The following is a 25,283-nucleotide window of genomic DNA, read 5'->3' on the forward strand; positions in this document are numbered from 1 at the left end:
TTTTAAATTACAAGTGGTGTCAACACTTAGGTGTAACAACCAGGATTGTTGATTGAAAAAGGGCAGAACTTGACTGGGTGTGGTGGCTCACCCCTATAACCCCAGTACTTTGGGAGACTGAGGTGGGTGGATCACTTGAGGTCAGGAGTTTGAGACCAGCCTGGCCAACATGGTGAAACCCCATCTCTACTAAAAATACACAAATTAGCCAGGCATGGTGGTACATGCCTGTAATCCAGCTACTTGGGAGGCTGAGGCAGGAGAAACACTTGAACCCAGGAGGTGGAGGTTGCAATGAGCCAAGATTGTGCCACTGCACTCCAGCCTGGGCAACAGAGTGAGACTTCACCTAAAGAAAAAAAGAAAAGAAAAGAAAAAGAAAAAAAAAAAGAAAAGAGCAGAACTTGATTCTGCTGGCTTGTATCTAAAGGGAATTTGTTGGAAGGATGCTGGGGCCTTACCAAATCCATAGGTGGTAGGATAACCAGGCTGGGAAATCAAGTAAGAACTAAAGGAGCACTGAAGAACTGGCCAGGCTCCAGGGCCATCTGGTCCCCATATTGTCATTGCTTCTGCAATGAACTGACCCAGGTCACTACCTTAGTGCTCAATTGACCGAGCCTAACTCATGAATCAAAAGGAAGGGAAAGGGTGCATCAGACCCCTCCAGGTTTGATTTTTGAAGCTAGCCACCGTCTTAGTCCGTTTTCTGTTGCTATAGCAGAATATCACAGACTGGGTAATGTATAAAGAAAAACTAAGTTTATTTAGCTTACGATTCTGGAGGCTGAGAAGTCTAACAGCATGGTGCTGGCGTCTGGTGAAGGCTTCCTGCTACATCATAACATAGTGGAAGGTATCACATAGTGAGAGGGCAAGAGCATGTGCATCAGCTGAGGTCTCTCTTCTTATAAAACCACCAGTCCTTTGGCTGGGCACGGTGGCTCATGCCTGTAATTCCAACACTTTGAGAGGCCAAGGTGGGTGGATAACCTGAGGTCAGGAGTTTGAGACCAGCCTGGGCAACATGGCGAAACCCCATCTCTACTAAAAGTATAAAAATTAGCTGGGGCATGGTGGTGGGTGCCTGTAGTTCCAGCTACTTGGGAGACTGAGGCAGTAGACTCACTTGAACCTGGAGGTGGAGGTTGCAGTGAGCTGAGATTGGACCACTGCACTCACTCCAGTCTAGGTGACAGAGTGAGACTCCATCTCAAAACAACAACAACAACAAAAACCAGCAGTCCCATCATGGGGTCTCCACCTGATGACCTTATCCTAATTACCTCCCAATGGCCCCTACCTTTAAACAACATATGAATTTGGGGATTAAGTTTCTAACACATGAAATTTAGGGAACACACTCAAACCATAGCAGCCACTACCCTCCAAATTACATGCAAGTGGAAGGCTCCCCGGAAGACAGATAGAGACACCATCTCCATCAGTGGGTGTTGAAAGCTGGACAGCCAGTGGAATACATAGGTGATGCCGGCATGGATTTCAACCCTGGTGCACCTTGCTTGTGAGGAGCAACTGGCTTCAGTAGTTAACAGTGCTGCTGTGGAAGCTGACTGGCTGCATTCAGGTCCTGCATCCTCTACCTGCCAGCAAGGTGATCTTGAGCAAACTGCTTAATCTCTGTAAAATGGGGAGGCCAATAATACCTAGCTCCATTCGGCCGCTTGGCTTATGCCTGTAATCCCAGCACTTTGGAAGGCTGAGGCGGGCAGATCACTTGCAAGCACCTCAGCAAGTCATGTTTTTTTTCCTGGTAGAGTGACGCAAACCTTCATTCCTGAAGGATCTGAGTCATTTGTACATACAATAGCCCTGGATTGAGCTATCGTAGTTTCCCATTGAACTTAATCACAGGGCATGGTAATACTAAGAGACGCCATAATGGATCTTCTGTATTCCACGTGTATTCTTCCTTACTTCCATTGTGGAGGAGTAGACTGATTTCATCTTGATAGTACAAGTCATCACCCCAGCCAACACTGCAACTTCCTTCTTAGCCTGTTGACTTAAAGGTAGGAGGAGCCCGAAGTATCCAGGTGGCAATCTTAACTTCTAGTTTAATGGAATCATTGTTGTGTATCCTGGTGGCAGCATTCCTCCACTGGAACCAAGGTAGGCCAGCAGAACGTAATGTCTCGGGAACAGGAAGCAAAAATGTTGCTAGTGGATCACTAGGGGTGATGGTGAGTGGTGCCACTTCCACCCTTTGATTCCGGGACCCATGAATCCTGGCTGTGGGAAAAGCAGTACCATATATTGGATGCTGATTCAGAGCATACACATGGCCTTCTTGAGAACTCTGCCCCAGCCCTGCAAAGTTTTGTCACCTAGTGGCATTATAATTGTGACTTCAAAAGGCCATTCCACCGTTCTACCAATCTAGCTGCTTCAGGATGATGGGGAACATGGTAAGACCAGAGAATTCCATGAGCATGAGCCCACTGCCACACTTCTTTAGCCATAAAGTGAGTGCCTTGGTCAGAGGTAATGCTGTGTAGAATACCATGATGGTGGAGAAGGTATTCCACGAGACCACAGATGGTAGTCTTGGCAGAAGCCTTGGGTACAGGATAGGCAAATCTATATCTGTAGTAAGTGTCTATTCCAATGAGGACAAACCTCTGCCCTTTTCAAGATGGGAGAGGCCCAATATAATCAACCTGCAACCAGGTAGCTGGCTGACTACCCTGAGGAATGGTGCCATATCGAGGGGCTCAGTGTTGGTTTCTGCTGCTGGTAAATTGGGCACTCAGCAGTGGCCATAGCCAGGTCAGCCTTGGTGAGTAGAAGTCCATGTTGCTGAGCCCATGCATAAGCTCTGTCCCTGCCACCATGGCCACTTTATTCATGGGCTCTTTGGGCAATGACAGGGGTGACTGGAGAAAGAGGCTGAGTGGTGTCCACAGAACAGGTCATCCTATCCACTTGATTATTAAACTCCTCCTCTGAGGAGGTCACCCATTGGTGAGCACTCACATGGAATACAAGTATCTTCAGTTTTGACCACTCAGCGAGGTCCATCCACATACTTCTTCCCCAAATTTCTTTGTCACCATTTTTCTAATCATGCTTCTTCCAATTCCCTGACCATCCAGCCAAATCACTAGCTTATCTACATGGTAGAGAGATTATAGACCAGGCGCAGTGGCTCATACCTGTAATCCCAGAACTTTGGGAGGCTGAGGTGGGTGGATCACCTGAGGTCAGGAGTTCGAGACCAGCCTGACCAATATGGTGAAACCTCGCCTCTACTAAAAACATAAAAATTAGCCCGGTGTCATGGTGTGCACCTGTAGTCCCAGCTACTTGGGAGGCTGAGAAAGGAGAATTGCTTGAACCTGGGAGGAGGAGGTTGCAGTGAGCTGAGATCACACCACTGTACTTCAGCCTGGGTGACAGAGTAAGACTCAATCTCAAAAAAAAAAAAAAAAAAGAGAGAGAGGGAGAGAGAAACAGTGACCTAATGTGTTTCTCTCTTCCAACTCCACATTCAGTGACATTACATTGGTAGCTTGAAATCAGCCATGGTGTGAGTATTTACACCATAGAAATTGGCAGACACTACATACCAGGGCCCCCCAACCTCCCCCGCCTCAAAAGCCCGTTGTTAAACATTTACCACCACTATTCATGCCTCTCCCATCACATATACAAATAAATGTACACACATGCACATATACTCCACTTCAGAAAGCAGAATTACAGTGTACTGTACAAACTTTCTACATCTCGCTTTCTTAACTTTAATAGTAGAGCTCTTTCCTCATCAATGTAGATGCCACCTGTTCAGTACCAGAGATGGGGCTGGACTTTGAATGTTACTTTCTGACTATTCCTTTCTCAACTCTCATAACGGAAGCTGCTCTCCCCTCTAAGGCCTACCATATCTCTGACAAGCTAATAGTATTTAATACTATTAAGTATTCAGTACCAATGTAGCTCAATACCATTGAGCTTTGAATTGAACTCTTGAGTTCACACACAACTTGTGAATACATTCTATGGGCCACAGAATGGACATTTGACTCAGAGAGAACACTGTTCTTCATTGTTGTTTTGTGGTGTGTTTTTTTTTGAGACCGAGTTTTTCTTTGTTGCCCAGACTGGAGTGCAGTGGTATGATCTCAGCTCACTACAACCTCTGCCTGCCGGGTTCAAGCAATTCTCCTGCCTCAGCCTCCTGAGTAGCTGGGACTACAGGTGCGTGCCACCATGTCCAGCTAATTTTTTGTATTTTCAGTAGAGATGGGGTTTCACCACACTGGCCAGTCTGGTCTCAAACTTCTGACCTCATGATCCACCCACCTCAGCATCCCAAAGTGCTGGGATTACAGGCGTGAGCCATCGCCCCTGGCTTTTGTTTTTTTTTTTGAGACAGAGTCTTGCTCTGTTGCCAGGCTGGAGTGCAGTGACACAATCTTGGCTCGCTATGAGCAACCTCCACCTCCCAAGTTCAAGTGATCCTGTCACCTCAGCCTCCCAAGTAGCTGGGATTACAGGTGTGTGCCACCACATCTGGCTACTTTTTGTATTTTTTTTTTTTTTTTTTGAGACGGAGTTTCGCTCTTGTTACCCAGGCTGGAGTGCAATGGCGCGATCTCGGCTCACCGCAACCTCCGCCTCCTGGGTTCAGGCAATTCTCCTGCCTCAGCCTCCTGAGTAGCTGGGATTACAGGCATGCGCCACCATGCCCAGTTAATTTTTTTTTTTTTTTGTATTTTTAGTAGAGACGGGGTTTCACCATGTTGACCAGGATGGTCTCGATCTCTTGACCTCGTGATCCACCCGCCTCAGCCTCCAAAGTGCCGGGATTACAGGTGTGAGCCAGGCCACCACCCCCAGGACACATTGATTGTACCCTCTATTATACTGTAAGCTCATCGAGAGCAGGATCTATATTAGATTCATCTTGGTACCTAGCTCAGTGTCTTGCTCAAAGCAGGGATTCAGTGGATTTCATCAGCTAAATGAGAAAGATTTGAGAACATCTGTGTTCCTCCCCAGCTACATCCTCACTGGCATGAGATCCAGCTTACATTAGTCATTATCATCAGGCTGTTTGCTTTTCTTCCTATCTGTATTTCCTGGTATAATCCCCAAAGGGCTGGGAATTTCAACAGGTCAAAGAGGGCCAGGTGAGGATGTGGCCAGGAACTCCTCCAACTCCTTAGCCTTCCCTGTTTGGAACCAGTTCCTTCTTATAATTCCTTCTGCCAAGCTCCTTCCAGGTCAGTATCCCTCCCAACAGGCAGCTGCCTTATGTCCACTTATCCCTCCCCTGCCCTCCCTGATCTCACTCTCTCCATCTCTTCAAACCCCTTTCCTTATTCTCCCTTCCCCCACCATGTGCCTCTTGCAATTTGCACACCTGGGGCTTCTTTCTCCCAGAAGTCCAGGCACTGCCCAGGGCATCAACCACCTTCCTGCATAACCATGTTCCCTGTGCTTCCCCTCACACCACTGGCTTATCCTACAGACACTTATTGAGCCTTACTTGATGTCAGCCACAGTGGCAGGCACTTTGAGTCTCCAGCTCCAGAGATCTCACAGAACAGTGAGTGGCAAAGACAGACCAGGAGACTGACAAATGGGGAACTGTCCTGGCAGGCAGCAGGCAGAGTGTTAGGGAAGGACAGGCTCTGAAATTTGTTTTCATTCAATTTTATATATATATATTTTTTTCTTCTTCTTTCTGACTATAAGTTTATTCAATGCAAAATAGCCACCTGACAGAGCCACCTCTGGCCGGGGACAGTGGCTCACGCCTGTAATCCCAACACTTTGGGTGGCTGAGGCGGGCAGGTCACCTGAGGTCAGAAGTTCGAGACTAGCCTGGCCAATGTGGTGAAACCCTGTCTCTACCAAAAATAGAAAAATTAGGAGGCTGAGGCAGGACAATCGCTTGAACCCAGGAGGCGGAGGTTGCAATAAGCTGAGATTGTGCCACTGCACTCCAGCCTGGGAGACAGAGCAAGACACTGTCTCAAAAAATCTAAAAACAAAACAAAAATCTTCTCCAATTTTACTGAGGTGGCTGACCACATCCATGACCAAATCTGCCTCTACACTGGAATTCAGTTGCTGACGCGGCCCTAGCCTCAGCTTTCTTGTTGGCAGCAGGCTGTCGGCTTCCCCTCTTATGGGTCTTGCAGGTGGCTCACCCACCAGACCTTTAGGCAGAGACCTACCAGTCTCTGGACACCTGCGGCATAGGGTGGCAGGCACAATCTTAGGGGGCAGATGGGTGTCATCATGGAGATTCTGGATACCCTCATTGGTAAGGTACCCATAGAAATGTCTCCAGGCAGGGTGTCCCTTCACATAGCCTTGGGACGTGAGAGACTGCATGATCTTTATGACACGAAGGTTGGGCACTTTCTCGTCTGCCAGCTCTGGGTGCTTAGGCATGAGGACATCCTTCTTGACCACCGTGACTCCCTCCTTAAAAAGGAGTTCATAAATGGCAATCCCATTCTTCTTAAGTATCAACAGCTCAGTGGCTGCAGGGTCCAGGGCTGGAACTGAAAAGGAATATGATATGGTTTTAAGAGCTATGTATTGGGAGACTGAGGTGGGCGGATCACAAGGTCAGGAGATCGAGACCATCCTGGCTAACATAATGAAACCCCGTTTCTACTAAAAATACAAAAAAATTAGCTGGATGTGGTGGTATACACCTCTAGTCTCAGCTGCTCAAGAGTCTGAGGCAGGAAAATCGCTTGAAACCAGGAGGTGTAGGTTGCAGTGAGCCGAGATTGTGCCACTGTACTCCAGCCTACGTGACAGAGCAAGACTCTGCCTCAAAAAAAAAAAAAAAAAAAAGAGCTATGTATATATCTAGTTAATCCCTCTTAATTGCAATATAACTATGAATATGAATATACTGCATTTTACTAAGCCATTTCCCTATTGAAAGGTGTTTAGATTGTTGGAAAACCTTCCTTTTTACATTTACGCTATTTAAAATAATATTACATTATTTTTACATTCTTCCCTTTTTCATTAAGACATGTATAAGGGCCGGGTGTGGTGGCTCACGCCTGTAATCCCAACACTTTGGGAGGCCGAGGCAGGCAGATCACTTGAGGCCAGGAGTTTGAGACCAGCCTGGACAATATGGCAAGACCCCATCTCTACAAAAAATACAAAAATTAGCCAGGCATGGTGGTATGCGCCTATAATCCCAGCTACTCAGGAGGCTGAGGCAGGAGAATCACTTGAACTGGGAAGTGGAGGTTGCAGTATGCCGAGATCATGCCACTGCCCTCCAGCCTGGGTGACAGAGTGAGACTCTGTCTCAGGAAAAAAACATACATGTATAAGAATGTCCATTTCAAACAATGCTGAAATGAACATCCTTATGCTTGTCTTAGTGTTTACACATGCAAGCATTTCTCCTTTCACCTAGTATCTTATTTGCTAGATCCCAGAGTATGTCTTTTTTATTTTTGATAGATACTGACAAATTTCCCTCAGGAGGGCTTGTGTGAACTCACTTTTATGAAGAGTGGGTAAGAGTCTCACCTTACATACACCTAACACTTGCTATCATCACATTTTCAAACTTTAATGAAAAGGTATTCCACGGTTTTTTAAATTCACATTCCCTGATCGAAGCTGAGCACGTTTCATGTTCATTGCCATTTGTATTTCCTCTTCTGTTAACTGCCTTTTTATGATCTTTACCATTTAAAACTTTTGTTGTTTTCATATTCCCCTAAGTATTCACTATGATGGTCTAATCTTTTTTTCCTGGTAATTAAATGGTCTCTTGGTGAACTGGGTTCTGAAGGCTAACATTTCAACCACTGTACCTTAGTCCCTCAAAAACAAATCTTGCTGGATTGTGCTATGTGCTTGCTTTTGACTAAAGATTGTTATCAATAACAACAACAAAAAAAACATGAAAATAGTTCCTCTGTTTGCTCTAAAAATATTGTGACAATACTCACAGGTAAACTGTGTTGTGACTTAGTTTCTTTTTTATTTCAGTGGTAGGAGAAGTTCCACTTCCCTTCAGGAATTGGTCTACTTCTTCTTTGGATAGCAAGGGCTACGTAATGGTTGTCAATCTCTTGTTATCCTGGTTTCCACGAAGTTCAGATGTGACGTTGGTGTTTAGCTGCTGCAGCTGGATGGGCCCCTGAAGTCTGATAATTTTATTTTTCCTTTTATTCTGGTCATGGTTTTTTCAAAAATGTGCTTTGTTAGCCAGGCACGGTGGCTCTTTCCTATAGTCCTGGCTTCTCTGAAGGCTGAGACAGGAGGATTGCTTGAGCCCAGGGGTTGGAGACCAGCCTGGGCGACATAGTGAGACCCTATCTCTACAAAAAATTGTAGAAATTAGCTGGGCTTTGTGGCATGTACCTGTAGTCCCAGCTATGGGAAGGCTGAGATGGGAGGACTGCTTGAGTGAGGGAGGTCAAGACTGCTGAGAGCCATGATTGTGCCACTGTACTCCAGCCTGGGCGACAAAGTGAAACCCTGTCTCAAAACCAAAAATGCTTTGTCATAAACCACCTCAGTACCTTTGTGGAGGGAGGTCAGGACGGGGAGGAAATAAGGACTGTGGGTGGGAATGGAAGGAGACAGGGACAAGCCACTTTTGAGTTCTCCACATTGTCAGGGCAAGGCTCTGTGCACAGGCACCACTGTGAGAACTAACCAGGGACCAGCATCAGGGCAGCTGCTGATGTTTCCGTTCTCCTGCAGAGAAGGGCTGCCCCGCCCACTGCCCCTGCTGGCCCAGCCCAACCTCCCCTTTGGGTACCCAGTCCACGGAGTGGAGGTAATGCCCCTGCACACAGTTCCCATCCCGGGTAAGTACATCCACATCCTGAGAGGCCCTAGAGAGCATGCTCACTCTTCTTAGGCAAAAGGAGGGAGAGGTTGGGTGCAGTGGCTTATGCCTGTAATCCCAGCACTTTGGGAGACCAAGGCAGGAGTTCAAGGCTGCAGTGACCTATCATCTTGCCCGTACACTCCAGCCTGGGTGACAGAACGAAACCCTGCTGTCTCCTAAAAAAAAGCCGGGGAGGGGGACAAATGCTGTGGTTCATTCCGGCCTGTAATCCCAGCATTTTGGAAGGCTGGGGCGGGTGGATTGCTTGAGCTCAGGAGTTCGAGACCAACCTGTGCAATATGGCAAAACCCCGTATCTACAAAAAATAGAAAAATTAGCTGGCTGTGATGGTGGGCACCTGTAGTTCCAGCTACTTAGGGGATTGAAGCAGAAGCGTCGCTTGAACTTGGGGGGGTCGAGGCTGTAGTGAGCAGAGATTGTGCTGCTGTACTTCAGCCTGAGTGACAAAGCGAGACCCTGTCTCAAAAAAAGAAAGAAAAATAAAAATATGGAGCAGGCATTCATTGGTACCTGCTGTGTACTCAGCACAAGCCAGGAAATTGATGTGATTTCTTTTTTTTGAGACGGAGTCTTGCTCAATCTCTCAGGCTAGAGTGCAGTGGCGAGATCTTGGGTCACTGCAACTCTACCTCCCTGGTTCAAATGATCCTCTTGCCTCAGCCTCCCAAATAGCTGGGATAACAGGCACCTGCCGCCACACCTGGCTAATTTGTGTATTTTTAGTAGAGATGGGGTTTCACCATGTTGGCCAGGCTGGTCTCAAAATCCTGACTTCAAGTGATCTGCCCACCTTGGTCTCCCAAAGTGCTGGGATTACAGACATGAGCCACCACGCCTGGCTTGATGTGATTTCATTTCATGTTAGTCTTATTGTATCCACAACTGGGAATCTCCTTTAGTAGCCGGGACCTCCTGGGGCTCCAAGATAACACAGGACAGAACAGAAATCTGTGCGACTCAAAGAATCTTGGAACATATTTGGCTTTTCAATGTCCTCCAGCATCATGGGAGCAGGCAAAACATGAGCTTTTTTTTTTTTTTGAGACAGAGACTTGATCTGTTACGCAGGCTGGAGTGCAATGGCGTGATCTCAGCTCACTGCAACCTCCTCCTCCTGGGTTCAAGCCATTCTCCTGCCTCAGCCTCCCCAGTAGCTGGGATTACAAGTGCTCAGCACCACTCCTGGCTAATTTTTGTATTTTTAGTAGAGATAGGGTTTCACCACATTAGCCAAGCTGGTCTCGAACTCCTACCCTCAGATAATCTACCTGCTTTGGCCTCCCAAAGTGCTAGGATTACAGGCATGAGCCACCAAGCCTGGCCAGAAGTGCATTTTGAAAATAATATTTATGTTGGTTAAAACTGCCCTCCACGATGGATTTTTACACATCCCTGTAGTTCAGCAGCACTTCCCTCATCAGAGAAAAGTGGAATACTGTCAGAGTGACCAGAAGGAGGAGGCTGCAGGCACAGATGTCCCCTCCCAGTGCAGAGATGTTGGATTCTGTGGGTCTGACCAGTGAAGTCTTTTTCTGCTTGGGGGCTCTTGGCATCTTGAGGCAAACAGACCCCTGAAACCTATAAGCCCCAGAAAAGACCTCCAAGTAAGGTCTAGGTGTGGTGACAACTGGGGATCCGACATATCTCACAGACCCAGCGGAGCTCTCTCCAGGTCCAGCACTGATGAGCAAGACAGATAACTGAATTTCACAAACCACACCTCAAACAGGTGCGATGAGAGCGAGTGCCCCAGACAGAGGGGGATGCCGGATATTAGCAGATGGTACGCCCCACACAGAAGGAAGGGCAGGGTCCCAGACAAGGGACAAAGGGGACAGAGAAGGAGAGGTGAGAGTTTAGTAAATTATCAAAGGCCACTTTGAGAGAGGATGCATTTGAATTTGAATTTGAATTAGTCCTACTGTAAGAATAGAGATGATAGATTTTAAAGTAAATACATTTGTAAATACATTTGGGGTGACTCACTAGTGTTCTTGAATAGCCATTTTAAAAACTGTTTTTCATTTTGCATGATTCATTTCTTATTGTGATAAAATTTACATAACGGGCTGGGTGCAGTGGCTCATGCCTGTAATCCCAGCACTTTGGGAGGACAGGGTGGGCGGATCGCTTGAGGTCAGGAGTTTGAGACCAGCCTGGCCAACATGTTGAAACCCCATCTGTACTAAAAATACAAAACTTAGCCAGGTGTGGTGGTGCGTGCCTGTGGTCTCAGTACTGGGGAGGCTGAGGCAGGAGAATTGTTTGAACCTGGGAGGCGGAGTTTGCAGTGAGCTGAGATCATACCACTGCACTCCAGCCTGGGTGACAGAGTGAGACTCTCTCCAAAAAAAAGGCCAAGTGCAGTAGCTCACGCCTGTAATCCCAGCACTTTGGGAGGCTGAGGGGAGTGGATGACCTGAGGTCAGGAGTTTGAGCCTGGCCAACATGGTGAAACCCCGTCTCTACTAAAGATACAAAAATTAGCCAGGTGTGGTGCCTCACACCTGTAGTCCCAGCTACTTGGGAGGCTGAGGTGGGAGAATCACTTGAACCGGGAGGTGAAGGTTGCAGTGAGTTGAGATGGCACAATTGCATTCCAGCCTGGGTGACACAGTGAGACTCCATTTCAAAAAAAAAAAAAAAAAAAAGCCAGGCGAGGTGACTCACGCCTGTAATCCCAGCAGTTTGGGAGGCCAAGGCAGGCGGATCATGAGGTCATCACAAGGTCAGGAGATCAAGACCATCCTGGCCAACATGGTGAAACCCCATCTCTACTAAAATACAAAAATTAGCCGGGCATGGTGGTGCTCACCTGTAGTCCCAACTACTCGGGAGGCTGAGGCAGAAGAATCACTTGAACCCAGGAGGCAGGGGTTGCAGTGAGCCAAGATCATGCCACTGTACTCCAGCCTGGGCGACAGAGTGAGACTCTGTCTCAAAAAAAACAAATATATATATATATAGTATATATAAATATATATATTACATACTATGTTAATATTATATATTATATATAAACATAAAATTTACACTTTTAACCATTTGAAAGTGTATTGTTCAGTGACATTAAGGATATTCATATTGTCGTGCAACCATCAGTCACCACCAGAACTTTCCCATCATCCCTATTGGGACTCTGTACCCATCTAACTTAACTCCCCACTGTCCCTCTCCCCAGCCCCTGGCAAACACCATTCTACTTTCTGTCTCTATGGATTTGGTTACTCCAGGTGCCTTATACAAGACGATTCATTACTTATCCATGCTTCCTTCCCTTCAGTAACAGATTCCCAGAAGGAACTGAGTTAATTCACAGCCTCCAAAGCTGAGGACAGGCATCAGAGGTTTTAGAACCACTGGGGTTTGAGAAAGACCATGGAACACCGCCTAACAGAGCCCTGGGGAGAGGCGCACGTGCCAGCAAACACTCTGGGTGGGAGGTGACACCTGAAGGAACTCTCAAGGGCATGCAGGAGTCCACGAGGTTGGCAAGAGCAGCGGGAGCTGCAGTGTCCTCTCACATGCTGTTTTCTGTCTTTTTCCCTGTGTCCTCCAGGTCTCCAGTTTGAAGGACCCGATGCTCCTGTCTATGAGGTGAGTCCTCCTCCCAGCCCCTGTTTGCACTTGGCGTCTTGTCCTCATTCCCTCAGCTGTGGCTGGTCTCAGCCTTTGATGGAGCCCCTGTCCAGAATCAAGGTCAGACATGAGCTCAAGGAGGGAGGCGAAGGAAGGTTGTGTAGAAGATGTGATTTTTCCAGCCTCGGGAGCAGCTGGAGTTCCAGAGAGGACTTCCCAGGCCACACTGAAGAACGGGACCCCTTGGCTGCTGCTGCTTCTGCGAGAGGAAGTGGCCACTGCAGCCATGGGCTCTGGCACTGCATGGCCTCTGTCAGGGTTAGGGCTGGCAGGACAGAGGGTGCTTGTGCCCTGCCTTCCTTTGCCCACTTTATGTAGCTCCACCTCAAGGTCTCAGGGTGCTATATCTGATCAGTGAGATGCAAATCATGCCCAGAACCCTAACCAAGAGGAGTGTGGGAAGTGTGGTTTTAGTTTTCCCACCTTTACAGGCTAGTCAGAGGTTGGAATAGGTGACGAGTGAGCAGATTGTCAAGGCCTCTGCCACCTGTCACCATTGAGTTCTTGTTTCTCTCTGTTGTCTTCTTTTTTTGAGACAGGGTCTCACCCTGTCACCCAGGCTGGAGTGCAGTGGTGCAATACTGGGCTCAAGTGATCTTCCCACATCAGCCTCTGAGTAACTAGGACTACAGGCACATGCCAACAAACCTGGTTAATTTTTTTTGAGACGGAGTCCTCACTCTGTCACTCAGGCTGGAGTGCAGTGGTGCGATCTCTGCTCACTGCAATCTCCACCTCCAGAGTTCAGTCGATTCTCCTGCCTCAGCCTCCCAAGTAGCTGGGACTACAGGCATGCACCACCACACTCAGCTAACTTTTTGTATTTTTAGTAGAGACAGGGTTTCACCATGTTGGCCAGGCTGGTCTCGAACTCCTGACCTCAAGTGATCCATCTCAACCTCCCAAAGTGCTGGGATTACAGGTATGAGCCTCTGCACCCACCCCGTTTACTTTTTTTAAAATTTTTTATTTTTAGTAGAGATATGGGCTCGCCATGTTGCCCAGGCTGGTTTTGAACTCCTGAGCTCAAATGATCCTCCCACCTCTGTCTCCCAAAGCTCTGGAGTTACAGGTATGAGCCACTGTGCCTGGCTATGTTGTCTTCTTCGTAGTCCTGCTCTGGACCGGAATCCTCCCTGCGTGTGGCCCATGCTTTTCCCCTCTCTTCCACACTGGAATGCAAGCTTCCTGAAGGCGTTTACTGCTGTTTTCCCAGTGCCTGTAACTGGATTTTCAGAAAGTGTCTGTTGACTGACTAGTGTCAACAGTGTCAGGAGCGACACTGTCCAATTTCCTCTAATAGAGAACCGTGATGACTGACAGAAGGCAAGAGAAGAGAGGGGCTGTGGGGTAGCAATGGGGTGGAGAGGATAAGCCAGTTCCAGGTGCATTCTGGAGGGAGGGCTGAGAGGACTTGCCACTGGATGGGCAGTCTGTGTACAAAAAAGGGCAGAGCAAGGAGGATTCCCCCCACGGCCTGGGACAGCTGAATGGATGGAGGTGCCATCCACAAGGCAGGGGGAACAGGGGGTGAGGGTGGGAGGAAACAGGTTTATAGAGAAAAATCAGTAGTTCCATTCTGAAGACGGCAAGTCTGAGTTGCTTGTGAAACGTCCCAGCAGTTGGATCTCAGAAAGGTGACTTACAATGTGACCCCACCAGCAAAGGAATGGGTTTTAAAGCCACGGGAACAGATGAAACCTAGCAGGAAGTTGAGGAGGGTGCGGAGTAAGAAGGGAAAAGAAGCTGGGCATGGTGGCTTACGCCTGTAATTCCAGTACTTTGGGAGGCCGAGGTGGATGGATTAGGTCAGGAGTTCCAGACCAGCCTGGCCAACATGGTGAAACCCCATCTCTATTAAAGATACAAAAAATTAGCCAGATGTGATGGCATATGCCTGTAATTCCTTGCTACTTGGGAGGCTGAGGCAGGAGAGTCGCTTGAATCTGGGAGGCAAAGGTTGCAGTGAGCTGAGATCATGCCACTGCACTCCAGCCTGGGTGACAGGTGAGACTCTGTCTCACCAAAAAAAAAAGGAAGAAGAAGAAAAAGGAGTCCAGGATTGGAGTTTGAGACCAGCCTGGCCAACATGGTGAAACCCAGTCTCTACTAAAGATACAAAAACAAATTAGCCAGGTGTGGTGGCTCATGCCTGTAATCCCAGCTACTCCGGAGGCTGAGGCAGGAGAATTGCTTGAACCCAGGAGGCAAAGGTTGCAGTGAGCTGAGATGGTGCCACTGCACTCCAGCATGGGTGATGGACTCCATCTCAAAAAAAAAAAAAAAAAAAGAATCCAGAATGAAGGTCTGAAAAACTCCATTTAGAGATATATAGAGAGAAGAAGAGCAGGAATTGGCAAAGACAGGTCAAAGGTGGAGTAAGAAGTCAAGAAGAATGGAACCCTGCAAGCTGAGAGATGCGAATATTTCCAGAAATGGGTCCTTTCATCCATGGGCCCTAGGACTTGGAGGGGTGGGTACAGGGGCGCTAATACAGTGCTCCCTGCAGAGCCAGCCCTACACTGTCAAGGGTGCCTTGGTGCTTCTCCCCTCACCTTACGCGCTCTGGCCTGGGTATGTACCTTTCCAGAGAGACATTTTCTGGTCCCTGCATTGAGCATCATTCTACCTTACCCACCCTAGGTCACCCTGACAGCGTCTCTGGGGACACTGAACACCCTTGCTGATGTCCCAGACAATGTGGTGCAGGGCAGAGGCCAGAAGCAGCTGACCATTTCTACCAGTGACCGGAAGCTGTTGAAGTTCATCCTTCAGCATGTGACATACACCAGCATGGGGTACCAGCACCATAAGGTGGACATAGGTGAGAGCCTGTCCTTGGGGTGCCAAATGCTTACGGATCCGGAAGATACCTCTGGGCCCTCTCAAAGTCTTCCTCCTCCAGGAAGCCTGCCCGCTTTTAAGATTCCTTCCCTCTTTCCTTTTTTTTTTTTTTCTTTTGAGATGGAGTCTCACTCTGTTGCCCAGGCTGGAGTGCCATGGCATGGTCTCAGCTCACTGCAACCTCTGCCTCCCAGGTTCAAGTAATTCTCCTGCCTCAGCCCCTGAGTAGCTGGGACTACAGGTGCTTGCCACCCAGCTAATTTTTTTGTATTTTTAGTAGAGACGGGGTTTCACTATGTTGGCCAGGCTGGTCTAGAACTCCTGACCTCATGATCCTCCTGCCTCGGCCTCCCAAAGTGTTGGGATTACAGGCGTGAGCCATGGCGCCCAGCCTGGGAGCTAACATTTTAAAAACACCTGTATGTACGAGGCACTCCAAAAAATTATTTAATATTTAAACCAATCCTATTATTATATATATTTTTTGTTTCTTTATTTTAAGAGAAGACATATGAATTTAGGAGGCATTCAGCACGTTGCTCCAGGGACACAGCAAGGCAGGAGCCGGAATGCCAGAGACTCTATGAGGTCCATAATCTCATTCCAGCCAGGAATCTCCCTACCAAACCTGCACTCCCCTGTCATGCTGGCTTCCTGGGGTGGCCTGGAGTTTGATCTAGACGTGATACTGCCTGTGCTCTGACCTTATTTCTTCCTCCAGTGAGTCTGGAGTTCAGATCATCAGTGGCCAAGTTTCCAGTGATCATCCGCAATCCTGTCATACCCAAGCTGTATGACCCTGGACCGGGTAAGGCCCTTGTCCTTGGGGCTCCATGGTGGCACTCTGTGAAGCTATTGGAGAAATTCAGAAGGATCACTTCTGAGATGGAGGAGAATTGATCAAATGACAGCTCTGATATGCTCCCTGACAACAAGCTTCGTTTGGAGGAAAAAAAAACTCTAGGACACACTCCCCTAAAATTGCTTAATGATTTTTAACTTATTATGGGGTTTGTGCTAATTTTGGGAAAAAAGCTAATGAATTATAACATTTTAATAAGTAATAATAATAAAAAGAGTGGTACTGAATGAAATTGGAAATCCAGATATAAACCCAATACATGTTGGAATTTCACTGTGTGATAAAGACAGCTTGTCTGGCTGGGTGAGGTGGCTCACGCCTGTAATCTCAGCCCTTTGGGAGGCCAAGGCAGGCAGATCATCTGAGGTCAGGAGTTCACGACCAGCCTGGCCAATATGGTGAAACTCCATCTCTACTAAAAATACACAAATTAGTTGAGTGTGGTGGCAGGCACCTGCAATCTCAGCTACTCAGGAGGCTGAGGCAGGAGAATCACTTCAACCCAGGAGGCGAAGGTCGCAGTGAGCCGAGATTGCACCCACTGCACTCCAGCCTGGGCAACAGAGCAAGAATCTGTCTTAAAAAAAAAAAAAAAAAAAAAAAAAAAAAAAAAAAAAAAAGCTTGTCAAATTAAAGGAGGACAAATGAACAAATTAAAAATGGTTTTTTCAAAAAATCATGTGAGATAATGGTGTAACTAGATGAAAGATAGAAAGTTTTAATCCAAGTGTGATGGCTTGCACCTGTAATCCAGCTCACACCTGTAATTTCAGCTACTCATGAGGCTGAGATGGGAGGATCGCTTGAGTCTGGGAGGTCGAGGCTGTGGTGAGCCATGATCGCCACTATACTCCAGCCTGGGCAACAGAGTGAGACCCTGTCTCAAAACAAATTAACAGTTGAAAAATAATTTTTTAATTAGAAGTAAAACTTGAATCTATGTCACATACCAAGATAAATTCCAATCGATCAGATATCTAAATACATTTTAAAGTACTAGAAACAAAAATGGAGTTTAAAAAACAGTCTTAGGGTATAAGACATGACACAAAACTCAGAGACCATAAAAAAATTAAAAATATAAAATATATAAAATTTTATATATTAAAATTAGCAAATTTTAATTAGTAAAGTCAAATGACAAAGGCCAAATTGGGAAAAAAATCTTCAACTCACATTAAAGACAAAGGTCTCATTAGAGCAGCTATGAATCAATAAGAAAAGAACACCCAATAATGGAAAAATGCACAATTCAGAAAAAATTAAATTCAGCAACACATTTAGCCATTAAAATATATGCCCATTCTCACACCGAGAAAGGCACATATGAAAACTACTTTCGGCTGGGCATGGTGGCTCAGGCCTATAATCCCAGCACTTTGGGAGGCTGAGGCAGGTGGATCACCTGAGGTCAGGAGTTTGAGACCAGCCTGGCCAACATAGTGAAACCGAGTCTCTACTAAAAATACAAGACTTAGCTGGCATGGTGACACATGCTTGTAATCCCAGCTACTCAAGAGGCTGGGGTGGGAGAATCGCTTGAACTCAGGAGATGGAGGTTGCAGTGAGCCGAGATCATGCCATTGCACTCCAGCCTGGGTGACAGAGCAAGACTCCTCCTCAAAAAAAAACAACAACAAAAAATCACATCAAAAGGTTTTGGACAGGGTTGGAAAAACGGCATATCAACTGCTGTTAAGAATGTAAATCGGCACCTCTCTGGAGGGAATTTGGCAGCATCTATCAACATTTTAAATGTGTATATCCTTTAGGCTAGCAATTCCATTTCCAGAAATTATCCTACAGATATTTATATATGTGTGAAATGATATTTGTTCAAGGTTATTTATTGCAGCACTGTTTTCAATGACAAAAAACAGAATGGGCCAGGCGCAGTGGTTCACGCCTATAATCCCAGCACTTTGGGAGGCCAAGGTGGGTGGATCACTTGAGGTCAGGACTTCCAACACTACCCAGGCCAACATGGTGAACACCCATCTCTACTAAAAATACAAAAATTAGCTGGGCATGGTGGCGCACACCTGTAGTCCCAGCTACTCAGGAGGCTGAGGCAGGAGAATTGCTTGAACCCAGGAGGCGGAGGTTGCAGTGAGCCGAGATCGCACCATTGCACTGCAGCCTGGGTAACAAGAGCGAAACTCCATCTCAAAAAAAAAAAAATCCAAAAATTAGCTGGGCATGGTGGTGCATGCCTGTAGTCCCTGCTACGTTACTTGGGAATCTGAGGCAGGAGAATCACTTGAACCCGGGAGATGAAGGTTGCAGTGTGTTGAGATCACGCCACTAAACTCGAGTCTAAATGACAGAGCAAGAACTTGTCTCAAAAAAAAAAAAAAGTGCAAAAGGGCAGCACAGGGGGAGGGTTCTGGAATGACTTCTGTCCAAACAACTTCTGATTTCTGTCATTCTTGGAAAGTGGCTCTGTGCATTCACCCACAAACAGGGAAGGGTGTGGCTTCCAGCATGCATTAACTCCAGCTGGCCCCACGCCACGTGGACATGGCACCTGCACAGTCAGCTGCCAGTTCTCTGTTTAGTGGCTGAATCCCAAACACACCAGCAGCTCCAGTTGCATCATCATGGGGTCTTTTCCATAGGAAAGCTGTCCCCTCTCCAGTCTCTTATACGTCACATGCCTTAAGATGGGCAATTCGGTCCAGGCCTTGCAATCTCCAAGTCGACCTATTTCTAACCATGTCATCCTGAGGATAGAGATCAGGTAAGCTTTTCTGTAGGAGTTGCAGATGATGGTAGAAGCAAGTCTCAAGATTTCTAGATGTCTTCTCCTCTTCCTGGGCTCCATGACCCTCCATATTGAACTCTTAGATGGGCAAAGCTCTGTGCATCTCAACTCCTAATATTAAGATGAAAGCCAGGTGTGGTGGCTCATGACTGTAATCCCAGCACTTTGGGGGTCCGAGGCAGGCTGATCACGAGGTCAGGAGTTTGAGACCAGCCTGGCCAATATGGTGAAACCCTATCTCTACTAAAAATACAAAATTAGCCAGATGTGGTGGTGCATGCCTGTAATCCCAGCTACTTGGGAGGCCAAGGCAGGAGAATCATTTGAACCTGGGAGGCAGAGGTTACAGTGAGCCGAGATTGTACCATTGCACTCCAACCTGGGAAACAAGAGCAAAACTCTGTCTCAAACAAACAAAAGATGAAAGCAGGAAACAAGCAAAGTGCTAGTAGGCAGGTGTAAATGAAACATTCAGACAGACAGTTGGGAAATGGCATAGTGGAGCCAACAGAACCAGGAAATGCAACACATTGGGTATGTTGTAAATGTCTTTATTTTCTAATGCAACTAGCAAACTCTTATTAAGCACCTCCTGGGTACAAGAGGCATAAGGCCCACAGACACTGACAGGTTATGGCATAAAGAAGCCATCAGATCAAAGCAGGAAAAGACAGTGAAGCTTCCTACAGGGCAGAGCTCTGACACCCACTGTTTTCTGCCTAGAGAGGAAGCTCAGAAACCTGGTTACCGTTGCCACCAAGACTTTCCTCCGCCCCCATAAGCTTATGACCATGCTCCGGAGTATTCGAGAGTATTACCCAGACTTGACCGTGATAGTGGCTGATGACAGCGAGAAGCCCCTGGAGATTAAAGACAATCACGTGGAATATTACACCATGCCGTTCGGGAAGGTATGTCCCTCTCAGATTGGGGGGCACTTGCATTCCAAGACAAGAGGGCCCCAGGGTCATGTTCTACCCTGGATGGGGCTGCTTCCTCAGGGGTCTTCCCAAGGAAGCAGAGTCCAGGAGTGGGAGTGGATGAGAACTGTCCGCTGAGTCCCCCTGCTGATTCAGAGAGAAATTGGGTCACCCTCACTTTTCTGCATTCATGAGGTAGTTCTTCCACCTTGCCTCATTTTTTTTTCTTTTTTGAGACGAAGTCTTGCTCTGTTGTTCAGGCTGGCGTGCAGTGGTGTGACCTCAGCTCACTGCAACCTCTGCCTCCAAGGTTCAAGCAATTCTCCTGCCTCAGCCTCCCAGGTAGGTGGGACTACTGGCGTGCACCACCACACCTGGCTATTTTTTGTAGTTTTAGTAGAGACAGCGTTTTACCATGTTGGCCAGGCTGGTCTCAAATTCTTGACCTCAGGTGATCCATTCACCTCAGTCTCCCAAAATGCTGGGATTACAAATGTGAGCCACCACGCCCAGCCCCTCATTTCTATTTTTTTATTTTTCATTTTTTTGAGCTAGAGTCTTGCTCTGTCACCTAGGCTGGAGTGCAGTGGTGCAATCATGCTGATCATGGCAGCCTCGACCTCAAAGGCTCAAGTGATCCTCTCACCTCAGCCTTCCTAGTAGCTGGGACTATAGACATGCACCACGATGCCAGGCTAATTTTTAAAATTTTTTGTAGAGATGGGGGTCTCACTGTGTTGGCCAGGTTAGTCTTGAACTCTTGGGCTCAAGTGATCCTTCCACCTAGGCCTCCCAAAGTGCTGGGATTACAGAGGTGAGCCACTGTGCCTCACTCCCATCTTTCCTCATTTCTGATGTGGAAATTGATTGCAGTCCTTATAAGCGGCTTGAGGTCTCTGACATCCCAAAGATTCCTGAGATGTAGAGAAATCTCTCCTCTCCATGATTCTACCCAAGCTAGGGTCTTGGTCTCTCTCTCTCTCTCCCTCTTTCTCCTTGACTCTCTCTCCCTCCCCACTTTTTCTCTCTCCCTCTCCCTCCCTTCTTCTCACCCTCCCTCTCTCTCCTGCCACCTCTTGCTCTCCCTGCTACTCTCTCTCGCTCTCATTCTCTTCCTCCCTCTCTCTCCACCTTCCTTCCTGCAAGGACACAGGAGGAAACGAGTATTATACATACCAGATGTCCCTGAAACTTGACATCTTACAGGAGACAAAAGGAGAGCCATAGAAATTGTCAGGCGAAAAGGGACTTCAGCCAATTCATATAGGCCACAGAGCCAAGGAAAGACTTGCTAGTCTTTATTTGTCTCAGTCTTTGATGCAGTAGTCCCTGTCCCTTCCAGACTTTCTCTGAGACATGGACTTCCTTCAGCCCTGTAGTTCTCAGCCTTGGCTGCACACTGGATTCGCTCCCACTAATTCTGATGGAATTTGTCTGGAGTGCATGCAGCCTGGCTGTTGGGAATTTAGAAAGCTCCCCAGGTGATTCCAATATGTAATATGGGCAACCACTCATCTAACCTCATTTATCTACAGGGTTGGTTTGCCGGTAGGAACCTGGCCATATCTCAGGTCACCACCAAATACGTTCTCTGGGTGGACGACGATTTTCTCTTCAACAATGAGACCAAGATTGAGGTGTTGGTGGATGTCCTGGAGAAAACAGAACTGGATGTGGTAAGGGACAGTTGCCAGTTTCACCCAGCTGCAATCTGTAGAGATGGACAAGTAGGGAGAAGAGAGAGGGAAAAAGTATATAAGAGAAGAGGAGGCGGAGGGAGAGGAGGGAGGGGGCCTGGTGCAGGAGGTGAATAGGCCAGTGCAACCCAGGTGGAGAGTGCTGCACCAGCTCACACCTCTACACTGACTTTTCTTTGAGCAAATTACACACCCTTCCTTATTTGCAATTGTGTTCTCCTTTAAAATGGTATGTTTATTGCGGACAGGTGCGGTGGCTCACACCTGTAATCCCAGCACTTGGGGAGGCTGAGGCCGGTAGATCACAAGGTCAAAAGATCAAGACCATCCTGGTGAAACCACGTCTCTACTAAAGATACAAAAATTAGCTGGGCGTGGTGGCATGTACCCATAGTCCCAGCTACTTAGGAGGCTAAGGCAGGAGAAACACTTGAACCTGGGAGGCGGAGGTTGCAGTGACCTGAGATTGTGCCACTGCATTCCAGCCTGGTGACAGAGCAAGACTCCGTCTAAAATAAATAAATAAAATGGTGTGTGTGCAGCACTAGATTTAGTGGCCCACGTGCAGATAGCTTATATGCATGCATTTCATAGTGGTGACATCTGAGCTTTTAGTGCACCCATTACCTTCATAGTGAACATTGTACCCAATAGGGAATTTTTCAACCTTCACTATCTCTTTTTTTTTTTTTTTTTTTGAGATGGAGTTTTGCTATTTTGCCCAGGCTGAAGTGCAATGGCGTGATCTCGGCTCACTACAACCTCCACCTCCTGGGTTCAAGAGATTCTCCTGCCTCAGCCTCCCGAGTAGCTGGGATTACAGGCATGCGCCACCATGCCTGGCTAATTTTTTTGTATTTTTAGTAGATACGGGGTTTCGTTACGTTGGTCAGGCTGGTCTCGAACTCCTGACCTCAGGTGATTTTTTTTTTTTTTAAGACAGAGTCTCTGTCACCCAGGCTGGGGTGCAGTGGCGCAATCTCGGCTTGCTGCAGCCTTCACCCGCTGGGTTCCAGCAATTTTCCCGCCTCAGCCCCCCAAGTAGCTGGGATTACAGGTACATGCCACCACACCCGGCTAATTTTTGTATTTTTAGTAGAGACAGGGTTTCACCATATTGGCCAGGCTGGTCTTGAACTCCTGACCTCAGGTGATCTGCCCGCCTTGGCCTCCCAAAGTGCTGGGATTACAGGCATGGGTCACTGCGCCCGGCCTAACCCTTGCCCACTCTTAGCCTCCTACCTTTTGTAGCCTCTGGTGTCTGATACTCCACTCTGTATGCCCGTGTGTACTCACTGTTTAGCTCCTGGAAATGCGGTCTTTAGTTGGCTAGTTGACTATATCATAAAACTCAGAAGGGCCATTTACTTAAAAAGAAGAAGAACAGAACAGATGATGGGGAGCAATGAGCAGCCTTTACCCCGTCACCCTTCGAGGGTTACGATTCTTTCAGGAATAGATGGACTCGCTCATCTGTTGTGCTCAGGCTCAAACATTAAAATGCACATCTCTCCTGTGAGTGCATAGATAGGCAGCTCAGAGACATAAGCCAGGAGCAGAAAAGAGGAGGAAGACAGCTCGAGACAAACAGCTCCCTGCAAGAAATCTAACAAGTGGAAACTCCACAAATGCACCCCTGTACATAGGCTGTCTCTTACCTGTACTGCAATACAGGTAATGGAAGGGAGTGAGTTACCTTCTTCTGGAAAGATAACCTTCTTTGACCTTGGGTCAGGGCTACTCATGCCAAGGAGATTTTCTGGGGTAGGCAGGAAATCAAACAGCCCAAGGAGTAGTATAGTGAAAGCCATGGCCATAACAGCAAAAAGGGAGTGACTGAAGGATAATTTGAAGGATAGATGGAGAAATAACAATTCTTGTTATAACCAAGGTGCAGTCCAGCAGCACTTCCTGAAGAGGCAGGGTGAATATTGATCTGCACTCTCTAACATGGATTTCTCTGCCTGCTGGCTAGGTAGGCGGCAGTGTGCTGGGAAATGTGTTCCAGTTTAAGCTGTTGCTGGAACAGAGTGAGAACGGGGCCTGCCTTCACAAGAGGACAGGATTTTTCCAACCCCTGGATGGCTTCCCCAGCTGTGTGGTGACCAGTGGCGTGGTCAACTTCTTCCTGGCCCACACGGAGCGACTCCAAAGAGTTGGCTTTGATCCCCGCCTGCAACGAGTGGCTCACTCAGGTAGGAAGGCTGAGAGTGAGGAAGGGAGCTAGGCTGAGAGTTAGCTGCAGAAGTTCGTTCTTTCCAAGGGCTGGAGCTGGCTGGCTGCCCAGCAGTGTGTCCCTTTCTCCCTTTCTTCCCAGACTAGGGAGCTCTTGATCCCTCTTGCCTCCCTCCTCACACCTCATTGACTTCTGTGTCTCTCCTGTAGGCTGCCCTTCTTTTTCTTCCCCTTCCTTTCCCTACAGCTCTGCCTTCTTCCTCCTTTCCCATGCTGCTTCATATCCTATTTTTCCAGAAATCCTTTCCTATTAACTGCTCTCTCTTTCCCTCTTACTCCATCGGCCTTGGAGTCCACAGTTCTGTCCAGTTTGAAAGCCAATCTGTGCCTCTCTGCCTCTGTGCCCATATTTCTGCCTGAGAAAGGAGCTTACTTATTTCCTTCCAACTCCTCAGCAGGGACAGGCTCCTAGAGTTAAGGGTGGGGTTCACGTGGGGCTGAACTTCCTCAGCGTATGAACTGTGTCCTCTTCCTGGGACTCTCCCCCTAGACCCAGAACGGTACCCACTTCTCTGACCGCAGCTCCCACTTTCTTCTGCTCTCCTCTTTGCAGAATTCTTCATTGATGGGCTAGGGACCCTACTCGTGGGGTCATGCCCAGAAGTGACTATAGGTCACCAGTCTCGGTCTCCAGTGGTGGACTCAGAGCTGGCTGCCCTGGAGAAGACTTACAACACATACCGGGCCAACACCCTCGCCCAGGTCCAGTTCAAGCTGGCTCTCCATTACTTCAAGAACCATCTCCAATGTGCCACATAAAGGTGTGGGAGCGTAGGAAAAGCGCTAGGTGGGCTGGTTATAGTATCTATAGCAGTGGAACCAGTGGTTGGGGCCACCAAAAACTGGACTCCTGATAGATGAACATTGTAGCGACCCAGCTGGTGGGTAGGGCAAAGGGATATGGCTCAGTTACTGGAAGTACCAATCAAAGGTGAAGGGTCGTTAGAAATGAACCAGCCACTGACCAGGGCAGTGGAGACTGTATTATTAGCAATGATGATTTTGTACAGTGCCCTGCCTTTTATGAAGTATTTGCATGTACAGTATCTCACGTCATCTCATCTGATCTCACACAAAAGACTATACTGGTTGGTGTCCTCGTTCAAAAGAACAGCTGCCTGGTCCTTGATGGTTGTTTGGTGGAGATTCTGCCACAGTCAGAAGCATCGGATCCAGCATCATTGTCATCCCTACATTTTCAGTGGGTTCTACCTTGTGGACTCAAAAAAAGTGAACAACTCATGGTCCTTGCCTTGAGGAGATTTGCGGCCTGGTTCAGTTCGGTCCAATCACAGAATTAGGCAGCCGAGGTCAGAGGATGGGAGAAGCGAAGGGGTCACCAGGTCCCAGGCAGCAGAGGAAGGGTCGGTGGAGTGAGCTTGTTGGGATCCTAAAAGTAGGCATCCAGGCATCAGAGAGGGGAGGAAGGCCCTGGGGC

At 47.6% G+C, this 25,283-nt stretch overlaps 1 protein-coding gene across 1 annotated transcript in view; it reads left to right on the top strand.

Moving 5' to 3' along the window:
• B4GALNT2 (beta-1,4-N-acetyl-galactosaminyltransferase 2 (SID blood group)) overlaps nucleotides 1-24,604 on the top strand; it is a 62,633-nt gene extending 38,029 nt beyond the window's left edge. The window contains 8 exon segments of the mRNA XM_064367457.1: nucleotides 8,734-8,840; nucleotides 12,444-12,481; nucleotides 15,167-15,347; nucleotides 16,089-16,175; nucleotides 19,717-19,904; nucleotides 21,449-21,589; nucleotides 23,586-23,805; nucleotides 24,399-24,604. Of these exon segments, the coding sequence (XP_064223527.1) occupies nucleotides 8,734-8,840; nucleotides 12,444-12,481; nucleotides 15,167-15,347; nucleotides 16,089-16,175; nucleotides 19,717-19,904; nucleotides 21,449-21,589; nucleotides 23,586-23,805; nucleotides 24,399-24,604 (1,168 nt within the window).
• Nucleotides 24,605-25,283: the final 679 nt, after the last annotated feature.

The sequence above is a fragment of the Aotus nancymaae genome, unplaced genomic scaffold (genome assembly GCF_030222135.1).
Source record: "Aotus nancymaae isolate 86718 unplaced genomic scaffold, 86718_ANA_hifiasm-v0.15.2.pri h1tg000072l, whole genome shotgun sequence".
NCBI lineage: Eukaryota > Metazoa > Chordata > Mammalia > Primates > Aotidae > Aotus > Aotus nancymaae.